Here is a 13,549-nt window from a genome sequence, read left to right as displayed (position 1 = left end):
GCATTTGTCATTCCTGACATAGAACTTAATGAGCTCAGCCCTAGATGGCGATCATTTTAAAATTGCTATCCAACCTCTCTTTCCCTCTTCAGAAAAGATCTGAAATGTATTCTCTCAGAAATAAAATGTATTCATTTATTTAATGATATATTATTTTATTGAGTACTTGCCTAGTTCAAGACAGATGCTACATGGTGGAGACACATAAAAGGAAATTAAAATGGTTCCTACACAGGAAAGAGACATTACAGATAATCGTGCAATTTTCTAATTTAATCACAACTGTGAAGAGTACTCTAACTAAAGGACAAAGAAAGTATAACAGGAGTCCTGTCTTAATCCTGTGGATCAGGGAAACTATCATTAAAGGAATGATATCTCAGTCCTGGCCAGGTAGCTCAGTAGCTCAGTTGGTTAGAGCATCATCCTGATATGCCAAAGTTGCAGGTTCAATTCCAGGTCAGGGCATGCACAAAAATCAAACAATGAGTACATAAATAAATGGAACAACAAACTGATGTTGTTCTCTCTCTCTCTCTCTCTCTCTCTCTCTCTCTCTCTCTCGCCCTTTTTCTCTATCCCATCCATCCTCTCTTTCTAAAATCAGTAAGTAAAAATTAAAAGAAAAAAATGATATTTCAGCTTCAGAGCTGAGAATTTAGAAGACCTGGTTAGTGGTTAGGACTAGGCTTTGACCTTGAGGAAGAGAAGGCATTCAAAGATGGCCTGAGTGGCAGTGTGGGCCAAGACTCTGGGTTATTTTGCACTATATACAATCTAAAAATAAGTAAATAAATAAAGCATAATTTCTTTAGAAAGAACAATGTGGTAGTAGCAGATGTTTTACACAATCACCTTTTCCCCTCAGGGCAGATTATGTTGGTGCTATATACTTTTTCCAGCATCATGCAATATCCTGTGGAGAATATTTCTGGTTGGGGGAGGCAAAATTTCACGGGAGAAATTATATTACAGTTTGAAAAGATAGGTTGGGCTTCAATAAATATAAATAAACTAGAGGATCAGAAAGTACAGACCAACCCTGGCCAGGTGGCTCAGAGAATAAAACATCCTCCCAGTGCACTGAGGTTATGGGTTTGATCCTATGGTCAAGGCACATACAAGAAGCAACCGATGAGTGCACAGCTAAGTGGAACAACAAGTTGATGCTTCTCTCTCCTTCTCTTCCTCTCCCACTCTCCCTCTCTCAAATCAATGGAAAAATGAAAATGAAAAGAAGAAGAAGCTATAGAACAAATGCATTACTCTCGAATGTAACATTTTTGGTATTAGCAAGCTGGCAGATTTATTTTTTCCTTAGGTCCTTCTCTGGGCTCCTGAAAGCATACCATGGAATCTGCTGCCAAAACCAATTATAATAAAGTTGTCCTGTTTACAGGTTTTTAATAAGCTGTTTTTATTCTTGAATAAGAAACGAAGCCATTGTCCGCCACAAAATAGCTGAGGTTTTACTTAACAAAATCTGTTTGGCAATGTTAAGCTGGTTAAGGCAGAACTAATATGCCTCAAGGTGGCCATTCTCTCTGGATTAAAGCTGTGGAACAATTGTGGCTCCTATTACAAGGAAAATGACAAAGGGCCATTATAAAGAGGGACAAAAATCTCTGTTCCCAGAAGGGGACTGACAAGCTGAAAGTCCCCCTCTACATGCCAACACAAAAGCCTGATTGCCTCAGATTGTTTGTTTATGTAAATCAAAAGGCGGTCATTAATTCTGCAAGTGGAACTGCTGAGCAGCAAAGAAGGTGGCGATTGGCTCCATTCTGGCTCATGGGCTGGTGGCAAATCTGACAAATCCTATTGCTTTTGTTCTAAAACTCTATCTGGGCACCTTTAGAAAAAGAAGCTTGTTATTGTGCACTAAAGTAAATAATTTGTTTTCTTAGAGTAGGAGTTGGGCTTGAAAACAAGAGACTGCATTTTATCAAGGTTCTGTGTACTCAGTTTCCCCAAAGCTCTCTCTAAACCGGCTCAGCCATACATCATGACAGATGTCCCAGTGACATTCAGTCAGGTTGAGGTTAACGGGGATACACCACCTGAAAACGGCAAGCTGCCAATCACTAAAACCAATGAGAAGTTCAGCGACGTGGATGGCCCCCCACCATGCTACAGGGTAGGGCCTGACCTTGAAGATCTACCCACAGAAGGAGAGGAGGAGAAAAGCGAAAAATTGCAAGGAAAGAAGCTGCTCAACTGGTCCATGGATGAGAAGATTCTAAAAGGTAAAACATTTTCTTTCTCTTCAATTTGCTTGATTTGATTGGTAAACTCACTCAGGATTCTTTTGGTAAACTCTGCTGACAGGAATGTGTTATACATCTCCCCCCGCCCCATCCCTGCCCAAATGTGGCCCCTTTTCCTGGTGGGGCTGCAGAGCATCAGCACCAAACCTCTGCTCAGGTCACATTCAGACTTACTTGTTTGATAGCTCTGTGACTCTGGACAACTTCCTAGCTTCCTGAAGACTTAGTGTTCTCAGCAGAAGGTAGAGAAATAGTGTCAATATTTGCCAGATTGCTGGGAGCATTACTCAGTGTTGGATAAATGTTAGCTGCCGGTATTTATTATTATTATGGATAGCCCCATTATCATTTGAGCCAAAGGAACTCAGATCTTCAAGTTGTTTTTCTAAATATACCTTAAAGTGTGTAAATGATGGTTACAAATCAAAGATATTAAAGGAAGATTATCAGTATGTTTATAAATAAAAGGAACCAATGAAGAAATGAGGTGGCAGAGTGAAGAAGTTATCTTTAGTGATCACAATTAAAAATCAAAGAGTCTAAATTAATAATGTATTGAACCTTAGACTACTTAAATATTAAAATATTAATCCTGTGTGTGTGTGTTTCCACAGAAAAACCAGAAGAGAATCTCTTTATTGTTCATAAAGCCATCACAGATCTTTCTCTCCAAGAAACAAGTGTTGATGAAGTGACATTCAGAGAAGGTAAGAGGAATCTACCTCCATCTTGTACACAGAATTTGTTTGAGTAGATGTGGATGATGGTTCTGGCGTGGGGTGTTACATACATCTGGTGTGTAGAAAGCAACCCAGGCAATGCCTTTCAGAGCTCAAAGCTGCTCTAGGCAGATAAGGGAGTACTGACAATCTGTGGGTTCCACTTACAAAATATTCTAGTAGCTTCAGCACTGAGACTGCAGGGATTGCTGTAATTGATTGTCACAGTTTGGCTTGACAATGCATCTGTCTCTTAAATTTTTTCATTAAATCAACCTTTATTTTTGATTTAGTATCTCCAAATCTTTGTCCAGCACCTTGTGAAACGTAAATGTGTTCAAAGTGGGTTTATCCTTAAAAGTTTGCAATTGACATAGTTTAAAATAATCCTATAAATTTATTTGATCTAAAGGAAAATTTCAGGCCTCTGATGTAGGCACAAAATGTTACCTAATTCTTGTCAAAGAAATTTTCCAGGTGATGAAGTTAATTTTAATTGTGTTTTTCAGAAAATGGGAGGATAAAAAACATTGATTTTTAAGTGATGATATTATATTTCAAGTACACTCAAGAGCCTAAGAGACACACAATCTTTTAGACTTCTAAGGAAATGTCTACATTTAAATAATTTCCAAATACAGTGAATAATAAAAATCTACTAATTAATCATTTATGTCCTCTTTTGCAGCCATCAATGTCTTATCTCAAAATTGAAGTCAGCTTTTTATACCTAAGTAATTTTGTTTAGTTAAGACTTTAACAAGAAAAATATTGAAGAGATTAACGGTTGAATTATTAGAATATCAAATCACATAGTAAATGCCCAGGAAGACCTAGATCTGACTGGCGGTTTCCTGGGTTTGTCCTCTCTGCCCAACGCCTCTAAGCCTGTCTGCTAACCACAGGCAGTGGTCTGCTGGACAGACATTTAAGGATGAATGGAGTGAGCAACAGACATTGTTAAGTCCTTACATGATCACAGATACTTTATCATGCTTAAGCCTCTATGAAATGAGCTAAACCTCCCTGCCTGAGTCTTTCTGCTTCTAACATAGCTTTTAGAGGTAGGAATCTCAATATTCCATCTGGAGCCCCTTTCAGATTTCTAAACAGGAAGTCCAATGAAGCAACAGTTTTCTGGGATCTTTCATTTTTCACCAAATAGAGAACAAAAGCAGTCTTGATTTTTAAAATAGTGGGTCTCAGGCTGAATTTTTGTCCGAATGAATCTTTTTGTGTTTGGTAGAACATATGTTTTTCTTGTAAGCTAGAAGTATACATTCTGTTGTTTTTTATTTTCAGAATGGCAAGCAGCTATAAAGTCTCCGAAGAGGATGCCCCTGGGTTAAAAAATAGAAAGATGCTAAAAAATGTAGAGGAAAACTATAATTTAAATTTAAGAAGTAATTTTATGCATGACTACTCCATGTCCGAATCATGAATATGAGCAAAAAGATTAGTTTCTTTGGTTCTTGTAGAAAAGAAGAAAATAAAAGAAAGCTCAAGATGATAGCAAACATTCTAATGTTAATTGGACACCTGTGTACAACCAGTTAGAAGAGATAATCAGTCTTTATTTTTATCCTTTTTTGTAAGTTTACAAATTGATTGCTATAGTTTGGGAAAAAATAAAAAGAGAATGAAAATTGCTTTTGATGGAAATGAACTTGTGAACATCTTTCAGTGAAAATAGAAAACCGTGAAAGGGAAGGGCAGAGAGAAACCTTCGTTTCTCATTTAGACTCAGGTGTTGAAAGGTAGTAGTGAACTCAGGACTGACCAGGGACATAACGCACATAATGTTTCTGAATCTTGCCCTTTACAGACTGGAGCTTTCCACCCGAGTTTTCTAGGGGTGAAAGCTCAGAGAACTACCTCTACGCTTTTATAACTAATCTTTTTCATTTTTAATCTATATAGTTGAGAATATACTGATATCATATGTTTATAAAGTGATGTTTGTAACGAATTAAGCCTTTTAAAAGTACCAAACAACTTGAATTACTGTCATTAGGAACATGTCTAAAACAATGGGATAGTCTAGTACTATGTTGATATGATCTCAACATTAGTTTTAAATCTTGGCTCTCTAGGAATTACTGGCAAGTATTACACTAAAGTGTGTATGTTTTGGTGGGTTTGGTGTTTTAGTTAGCCTCAGCTCATGATTTCAGAGCATTTGTGGTCCTCTGCTCCTCCCTCTACACCTGGTACCTTAAGACAACTCTGAAAAGTATGGTGGCCAAATACTGAATATGCTACTCTGAGTATGACTAGATGTGGGCAATCATTGTTTTTACTATAAAAAGAAATTTATTTCCCCCTGTGAGATATTTTCCTAATTTTCTTTGAGAACAGTGTATGTATGTATGTGTGTGTGTGTTAAAATATAGGTCCAAATATTTATTTTATATATTCACATCCAGTCATGATAGGCTAGACAAGAGTTTTAGAAGTGTGTCTCAGGGAATACCAGTCTCACTCAAGAGAGTAGTCCATAACAACAACAAGAAATCCATAGTCAAATAAAGTTGAGCTGCCAACTTTCTTGGAGATTTACAATATTCATTAGCATTTAAAAGACTTGAATAAATTCTGAAGAAGGTTACTTAACTGTGTTTAATGCAGAGTTTTTCAAACTAATTTGATGGAGTAGCCCATTTTATTGTATAAAATATCTTCGTAACCCATAAAATAATATGCCATAAGACATATGTGGGAAAATGATTGTCCAGAAAAATAATTTGGAAAATAACATCTAAATATTATTATATTTAGTCTGCACATCTCAACTATCAATTGATTTTACTACAGGGCATCAGTGGGAGAAGGTTCCTCTGAGCAGCGGTAACCAGGAAACAAGTAGACAAAAGGAAAGGATTGCTGAGCAACCTCTAGGAGAAAGGGAAGATGAAGGTAGGAAGAACAAAGCTTACCAAGCAACTGAAATTGAATGGCTGGGATTCCGAAAACCTAGCCAAGTTGATGTGTTGTGTGACGAAGCGCAAGAGGTTTGGGATGAAGAAATTAACAATGAGGATGATGATGAAGATGAAGTTCGAGTGATAGAATTTAAGAAAAAAACCGAAGAGGGTTCTCACTTAAGAGAGGAAGGTGATCCAAGTGAGGACTCGCCACTGAGCAGCCCCAGTTCCCAGCCTGTCACGCCTGAGGAGCAGCCAGGTTTTGGGAAGAAGAGCGATGTTTCCAGAAATGCTTATTCAAGATACAATACGATATCTTATCGGAAAATAAGGAAGGGGAATACCAAGCAAAGAATTGACGAATTTGAGTCGATGATGCATTTATAAACTAACTGGATCTAAGAAGTTCTCAGGCCCACTAAAGCAAAAGCTAATTCTATTTTCCTGAGAGGCATCTTTGTAAACCTTACTTCAGTTCTCCCCTTTAAAGACGTGGAAGCTTGCTTTCTGGTTCACTATAGAATAATGTGGAAATAACCTTAGACAAAATTCAGTCCGGTAACTTCAAATAAAAAAAAAAAAGACTTTACATTTATTCATGGATATTTGCATTTTAAAACTTCACTAACAGCATTATATGCTAAGCCCTAAACAGCAGGACCCCCGGGGAATCGCAGGATTTGGCTTTAAAAGGAGCAGTGCTGGGGAAAGTGTCAGTAAAAGAAAGAGATCTTTTGGAAATGATTCTTATATTTCTTTTGGGATTCTTTTCCTGTACCTTGAAGCTGATAGAAAGTCTGTTGTTACCCCTTTCTTAACTTTTAAACACTATCTTATACTCTGAAAATCAACTTTTCAAAATATTTTGCCTTTCCTATTATCTTCAGAAAAGATTTTGAGTTGTTTTCTTGGCATCTGCAGGGTGAAATTCAGTAGAAGCCTGCTTCCTCAGTGTTAGTGTCCCGGATTGTTCTACTGGAAGGGCGAAGCAATTGTCAGTCAGAATTCTGTTTAGTAAATGTTGCCTTTATGTGCTCAAGAAGAATTCAATCCATTGTGAGGTAGATACAGGGAGGGGTTAGAAGATCGGTGGGCAATAGACTAGAGCTGTAGTAGATAGTGATATTTCTGTGACAGAAAATAAAATCTCTTTCAGCAAAATTAATGTTATTAAAAATGAGAATAAAAGCATTAGCACATTTTAAAGAAAATACTCCCTCTTTATTATCACACTTTCCCTTATTGATAATATCTCAGAATAATTTTTTCCTTAGAAAACCAAGACTACTCTAGTCATAACTGTACTAATTATTATGAAAATGGAAATAACTATTTTAGAATATTCTCAAAGTAGACTATGAACATATATTTTTAGTGAGAAAGCTCTGATAGGTATTGGGAATACATAATTTACTGGATTTATGCCCAAATCAAGACACTTAAAATTGTGCTTATGGAGTTTCATTGAACCAATGTGTCAAATAATGTATTGAATATTTATAAAAAGGGAGAGTCTATATTTATATAGGTTTCTAGATAGTTTCATAATTTTTTATTTCATGCTTCCATTTATATTATTCTGTACTTTCTGTCACCAACAATAAAGATATTTTTGACCTTGCGGATGAAAAGACAATTCTTTATTGTCTGAATGTAATACAGTCTTCATTGTACTATTCAATCCTTTGTTTATTTCTTTTTCATTTTGTAAAAAAAAAAAGCCTGATTTAGCCCTTCTTAAATTATTGCTTATTTATGTGTAACAAATCCCACACATTCTAATGGCAATTTCTTTAATTCTTCCTGGTCATATAATATATTTCCATAGTATCATATACTAGTATTTAGTGTTTACAAGACTCCATTTGAATTGATTGTAGTGTTCTTTTTATTCTTTCAAACAGGTATTTTGCAACCTGACCATATAAAGTTCTGTCACCCTTAATCTATAGAACCTGTAGTTTTCATTCTTGACAAGGCAAGTTTTCTAAATAAAGCTAGAAAAATCAAGTCTTTGTTAATAATACACTTAGGTAGAAAATTGATGCACTAGGACAATTTCTTGTTTATTTAGAGCTTCTAAACCTTTCCACCTGGACAATTTTTTTTTATTTATTTACTGATGACTCCTACAGTTTTCTACTAACCTTCAAAGCTCAGTATGTGTTATCTATCACAGAACAGGACCGTATTTTTCATCTACCATCAACAGAGCCTGTATTTTTAAGTTATTCCAGGGGATATGATGATGTGATGTGTAGTCCATGGCCATGCAGTACAGCCAAACAACTAGCTTCTCTGGGGTTCCAACACATATATAATAGTAACCTCGGCCTTCGTAGTTTTGTGCTTTTTTTTACCAGATGATTAACTAACCATGAAAGATTTTGTCAACTAAGATTTTTTTTCAGGGTATATTCAATGAGTAAAAACTAATGCTTGTATATGAGGTGACATAGTTGCAGTTGCAAAAGATCATTGAACCTGTTCTTTGGCATTGTCCTTGCTGCCTTCTCATATAAGCCCACAGAGTTAAGTGACCATTAAGTAACAGAATGGTGAAGGATGGCTTTTGATTCTTTGTAACTTCTCAAAGACAAGGGTCTGGTTCTGACTGCTTGAGGGATTTTATCATATTTGAATTTCATACGAGACATATTAGAATACAAATTGGTAACTACACAGGGAAGTTTACCACTTGTATGTTTCCAGGTTTGGGGCTGGAAGAAGGACCCTGGTACCTGGTAGGAGGGAGAATTGATTTATTGTGAGAATGCTGATATTTCACAATGATTTTTTCTCCCCTTAGTTGCTGGGTAAACAAGAATTAATAAGAGCTCTATTTCTCCGTCAATTTAAAATTTACCTCTAATGTAATGGTAACTTTGAAGACACAGAAAATGGCAGAATCTATCTATGTAGCTACAAATTAAAGAACTTCTGTGTCTGACTTGCTCTCAATAAAAATTTGTGCCCTTGTTTTTGTGTCTAGATTTTATTTTCTTTAGCTATGCTTTAAAACTGAGAAAGAACCCTCACATATCAGCAGCTATGAAAATGGTCAAAAAACACTACTTCAGAAATCAAGAGAATACATTATTTTAATTTATTTACTCTGTTTTAAAATTTTCTTTTAAAGAAGGCCTCAAAATTGATTGTATATGAAATTGCAAAAAGAATTTCTAATGAGTAACATGACATGTTCATAAAAAAATTTCTATTATTTTTACAGGAACTGAGCATTGTTTTAGATTTAGTTTAACTCCAAAACTTGAAAAACTTATGCATCTTTAGAGTTGTCAAGTTTATAAATGTAACAATGCCAACACTTTTTATAGTAACTGTTTCTGCATATTTACTTTGGGTATTACTTTTGGTATACTTTCTTCTTTTTCTCCTTCTTTTCCAAGTTGAGAGGAAGAGAGATAGGATCCACCCGGCAACCCCAGTCTGGGGCTGACGCTCTGCCCATCTGGGGCCATACTCACAACTGAGCTATTTTTAGGGTGCGAGGCTGAGGCTTTGCGGAGCATCCTCAGTGCACAGGTGATGTACTTGGACCAATCACCAATCAAGCCATGGCTATGAGAGGGGAGAGAGAGAGAGAATGAAAGAGAGAAGGGTGAAGAAGAGGGGTGGAGAAGCAGATGATCACTTCTCCTGTGTGCCCTGACCGGGAATTGAACCCAGGACATCCATACGTTGGGCTGGTGCTCTATCACTGGCCACGGCCACTTTTGGTATACTTTCAAGTGGTGAATGGACATTTAATTTTTTCAAAGTGATAGGTAAAACATATTTTAAACTAAGTAATAACAAAATTATGGGAAAAGATGAAGCGAGAGTATCATAAAGAAAAAAATATATTTGACCATGTGAGGAAAGCAACTACTTCTTTAAAAGCCTGAACTTTCATTGTTCTATAAAAACAAAATGGCTATAAAAGGTAAGGTAAAAAATTATAGCAAACATTTACTAACATTAAAATATCAGATAATAACATAATAAATATGACTACTAAAATGTGTCTACGGTTCTTTTTTTTTTTTTTTTTCATTTTTCTGAAGCTGGAAACAGGGAGAGACAGTCAGACAGACTCCCGCATGCGCCCGACCGGGATCCACCCAGCACGCCCACCATGGGGGGACGCTCTGCCCACCAGGCGGCGATGCTCTGCCCATCCTGGGCGTCGCCATGTTGCGACCAGAGCTACTCTAGCGCCTGAGGCAGAGGCCACAGAGCCATCCCCAGCGCCCGGGCCATCTTTGCTCCAATGGAGCCTTGGCTGCGGGAGGGGAAGAGAGAGACAGAGAGGAAAGCGTGGCGGAGGGGTGGAGAAGCAAATGGGCGCTTCTCCTGTGTGCCCTGGCCGGGAATCGAACCCGGGTCCTCCGCACGCTAGGCCGACGCTCTACCGCTGAGCCAACCGGCCAGGGCGTGTCTACGGTTCTTAAAGAACATGAAGTGACCAGGCCATATAATCAACATAAACACAATGATATGGGTAAAAATCAGCAGCAGATTTTACTCAGATACGATGGCAAACTATGAATCCAATGATGATGTCTAGTAATTAACTGCCAGCTGGGGGAATTTTTGGAAATTAATTTAGAGAGTAATTTAAATTTTTACTTAGAAACAAAATCAAATGTTACATGATTGATTCCTATTTTATAATAACTTCAGTTGGTCAGAGGCAGAAACACTGGGTACTTAAAATGTTCAAGTTAACTTCGAATTTCTTTAATCTAGTTCTTTTATTAACACACGTTTTCAAATAATCAAAAACAAAATTCAATAATTTAACTTTTGCCTTCTCCTGTTTTTATGTTCACCTCTTACAGCTAACCTGTATAAAACTAGCAACACTTGGGCCACTGTTTGAAGGAGAATTAAGGCATGTGTATAATCCTACCCTGAATCACAAGCATTTTAGAAATTTAGAGTTTGATTACTCTTTTGAAGTATGAAGAACAATGCCCGGAGTAAAAGTCCACCTGCACCTTTATCCAGAGGCCTGATGCAGACAAAGCTATACACAAAAAGACTCTCTCGTCTCTGTCAAAAAAAAAAAAAAAAAAAAAATATATATATATATATCCAAAAATATTTCTTAATTTTTTTTATTTTTAACTAGAAACTCTTGGTTTCATTTTTCTCTAATTCAAAGCATAAAATATGGAGACACATATATAGAGACATATGTATATAAATAAATATATTGCTCATAAAAATTAGGGGATATTTCAAAATGAATATGAAGTGATAAAATATCCCCTAATTTTTGTGAGCAGTATGTATGTGCAAACATGTATATGTTGATATATACAGTTATACACATATATTTACAAAGATCGATATATTTTTAAATGGTCTAATAAAGTTGATCTGTGCTATCACAAATTTTAGTTTCAATATCTAACATGAAGGTATTATTTCTACAGCTATTTATGGCCAATATCCTTAGACTAGCAAATATGTATTAATCAATAATAAAATAAAAATCTATTCTTTTTGAAAAAAAAAATTTGTTTCTTATTTGATCCCAACTATCATCATTAGGATCGCAGCATATTGGAAGTTGCTCTATTTGCTTAAAAATGATAATTTCATGCATGTTTTTGCAAAGCAAAGATTTACATAAACTTTCAAAAAGACCCTTAATTGTAGTGGTAACTATTAGTTGACTCCTTAGGTTGAAAAAGAGAGGCAGTAATTCTGCTTAGTGTGATGGTATTTTTTTCCCCCTTTCTTTTAGACACAGGCATCACCAAAACCTGAAATACCGTTCATTAAACCTCATCAGGAGCATATAATATTTGACACCGCTTATTCAAACCTCTCCATGAGATGGCTATTTGCCAAAAATAAATATTTTCTACATTAGTTTTGGCTAGTGTTTCTTTTTCATTGCAAACCATTTGGCTTGTAGCAATTGTTGAGTAACCGTTGCAAAAGTTGTAGCAAAGGTAGTGAAAACACAAGGAAGTAAAAGTTACAAGTCTTGGTTTGTGTTTCAAATGAAAGGACTCAAGTTTTCATTTTGGACCTCTGTTCAAATCTGTCAGCTTTGATTAATGGTTAGAGGAAGACAGAGTTGGTAATATTATTCACAGAGAAGCTATCTCTCTATGTTTATTCCAGGAGAAGAATGTGTCCAGCATGAAGTCAAGGAGATAGACCACTGCAAAGCACATGGGGATGGCTACCCTTAAGCCTTCACTTCAGTTGTTTAACAGAAAGGGGTGCAGCTTTTATTTCCTGTCTGTACAACATCCAAGAGAGAAAACAAAGAGGTTTGACTCTACAGCCAAGGGATTTTAACTGAGCTGCTCTGAGCTGACTGTCCTAATTTAAAAAAATAATAATTATAGACGCATGGTGTAATGAAAGAGACTCTCTTTTATCTTCTCCCTTCCTTCCCTTCCCTTCCCTTCCCTTCCCTTCCCTTCCCTTCCCTTCCCTTCCCTTCCCTTCCCTTCCCTCCCTTCCCCTCCCCTCCCCTCCCCTCCCCTCCCTTCCCCTCCCCTCCCCTCCCCTCCCCTCCCCTCCCCTCCCCTCCCCTCCCCTCCCCTCCCCTCCCCTCCCTTCCCTTCCCTTCCCTTCCCTTCCCTTCCCTTCCCTTCCCTTCCCTTCCCTTCCCTTCCCTTCCCTTCTATTTCCTTTCCCTTTTCTATTTCTTTCCTTCTCTTCTTTTTTTGAGCCACATGGAATAAAAGCTGGATTGTTATCTCTTGCAGGTGAAATGATGTTAGACAGTCTCTCTGAGCCATCCTCTTGTGTGCACACTGAGGAGAATTAGACCCGCCTCACTGAGCTGTGCACAACAGTGAGATGGGGCATACCCTGTACCTAGCACATAGCAGGCGCTCAACAATAATTAATTCCCATCTCTTTTCCCTTTACTTCTTCTCATTTTCTTTTTTTATCCACAATATTGGGGACTTTACCTGAGAGATTATTTATTTCCTGTGGTAAAGTGTGAAAGTTTAAGATATTAAAACAGAAACGGTACTCTTTGGGCACCTCAACTCCATTTTCTTGCATGAGAGCCTCTTGAAGATCATTCTAATTCTAATCCATTCTTTTTTTTTTTTATAAATTTTTATTAATGTTGATGGGATGACATTAATAATTCAGGGTACATATATTCAAAGAAAACATGTCTAGGTTATCTTGTCATTAAATTATGTTGCATACCCCTCACCCAGAGTCAGATTGTCCTCCGTCACCCTCTGTCTAGTTTTCTCTGTGCCCCTCCCCCTCCCCCTAACTCTCTCCCTCCCTCCCTCCTGCGTCCTCCCTCCCCCCATCCCTGGTAACCACCACTCTCTTGTCCATGTCTCTTAGTCTCGTTTTTATGTTCCACCAATGTATGGAATCATGTAGTTCTTGTTTTTTTCTGATTTACTTATTTCACTCCGTATAATGTTATCAAGATCCCACCATTTTGCTGTAAATGATCTGATGTCATCATTTCTTATGGCTGAGTAGTATTCCATAGTGTATATGTGCCACATCTTCTTTATCCAGTCTTCTATTGAAGGGCTTTTTGGTTGTTTCCATGTCTTGGCCACTGTGAACAGTGCTGCAATGAACATGGGGCTACATGTGTCTTTACGTATCAATGCTAATCCAT

At 37.1% G+C, this 13,549-nt stretch overlaps 1 protein-coding gene across 1 annotated transcript; it reads left to right on the top strand.

The window, feature by feature from the left end:
- The first annotated feature begins 1,655 nt into the window (after positions 1–1,655).
- Positions 1,656–8,889, top strand: ERMN (ermin). Its single transcript, XM_066346037.1, has 3 exons — positions 1,656–2,246; positions 2,882–2,974; positions 5,801–8,889. The coding sequence occupies exons 1-3, from the start codon at positions 2,006–2,008 to the stop codon at positions 6,295–6,297; spliced, it is 831 nt and encodes a 276-aa protein (XP_066202134.1). The 5' UTR covers positions 1,656–2,005; the 3' UTR covers positions 6,298–8,889.
- The last annotated feature ends 4,660 nt before the right edge of the window (positions 8,890–13,549 follow it).

The sequence above is a fragment of the Saccopteryx leptura genome, chromosome 7 (genome assembly GCF_036850995.1).
Source record: "Saccopteryx leptura isolate mSacLep1 chromosome 7, mSacLep1_pri_phased_curated, whole genome shotgun sequence".
Lineage (NCBI taxonomy): Eukaryota > Metazoa > Chordata > Mammalia > Chiroptera > Emballonuridae > Saccopteryx > Saccopteryx leptura.
This window is presented reverse-complemented; position numbering and strand designations above follow the sequence as displayed.

Bases quoted from the DNA above. Each gene is read 5' to 3' on its own strand.
- ERMN (XM_066346037.1), top strand. From the start codon at position 2,006: ATGACAGATGTCCCAGTGACATTCAGTCAGGTTGAGGTTAACGGGGAT. The intron at 2,247-2,881 runs GTAAAACATTTT...GTGTTTCCACAG, and splicing joins GGATGAGAAGATTCTAAAAG to AAAAACCAGAAGAGAATCTC. The intron at 2,975-5,800 runs GTAAGAGGAATC...ATTTTACTACAG, and splicing joins TGAAGTGACATTCAGAGAAG to GGCATCAGTGGGAGAAGGTT.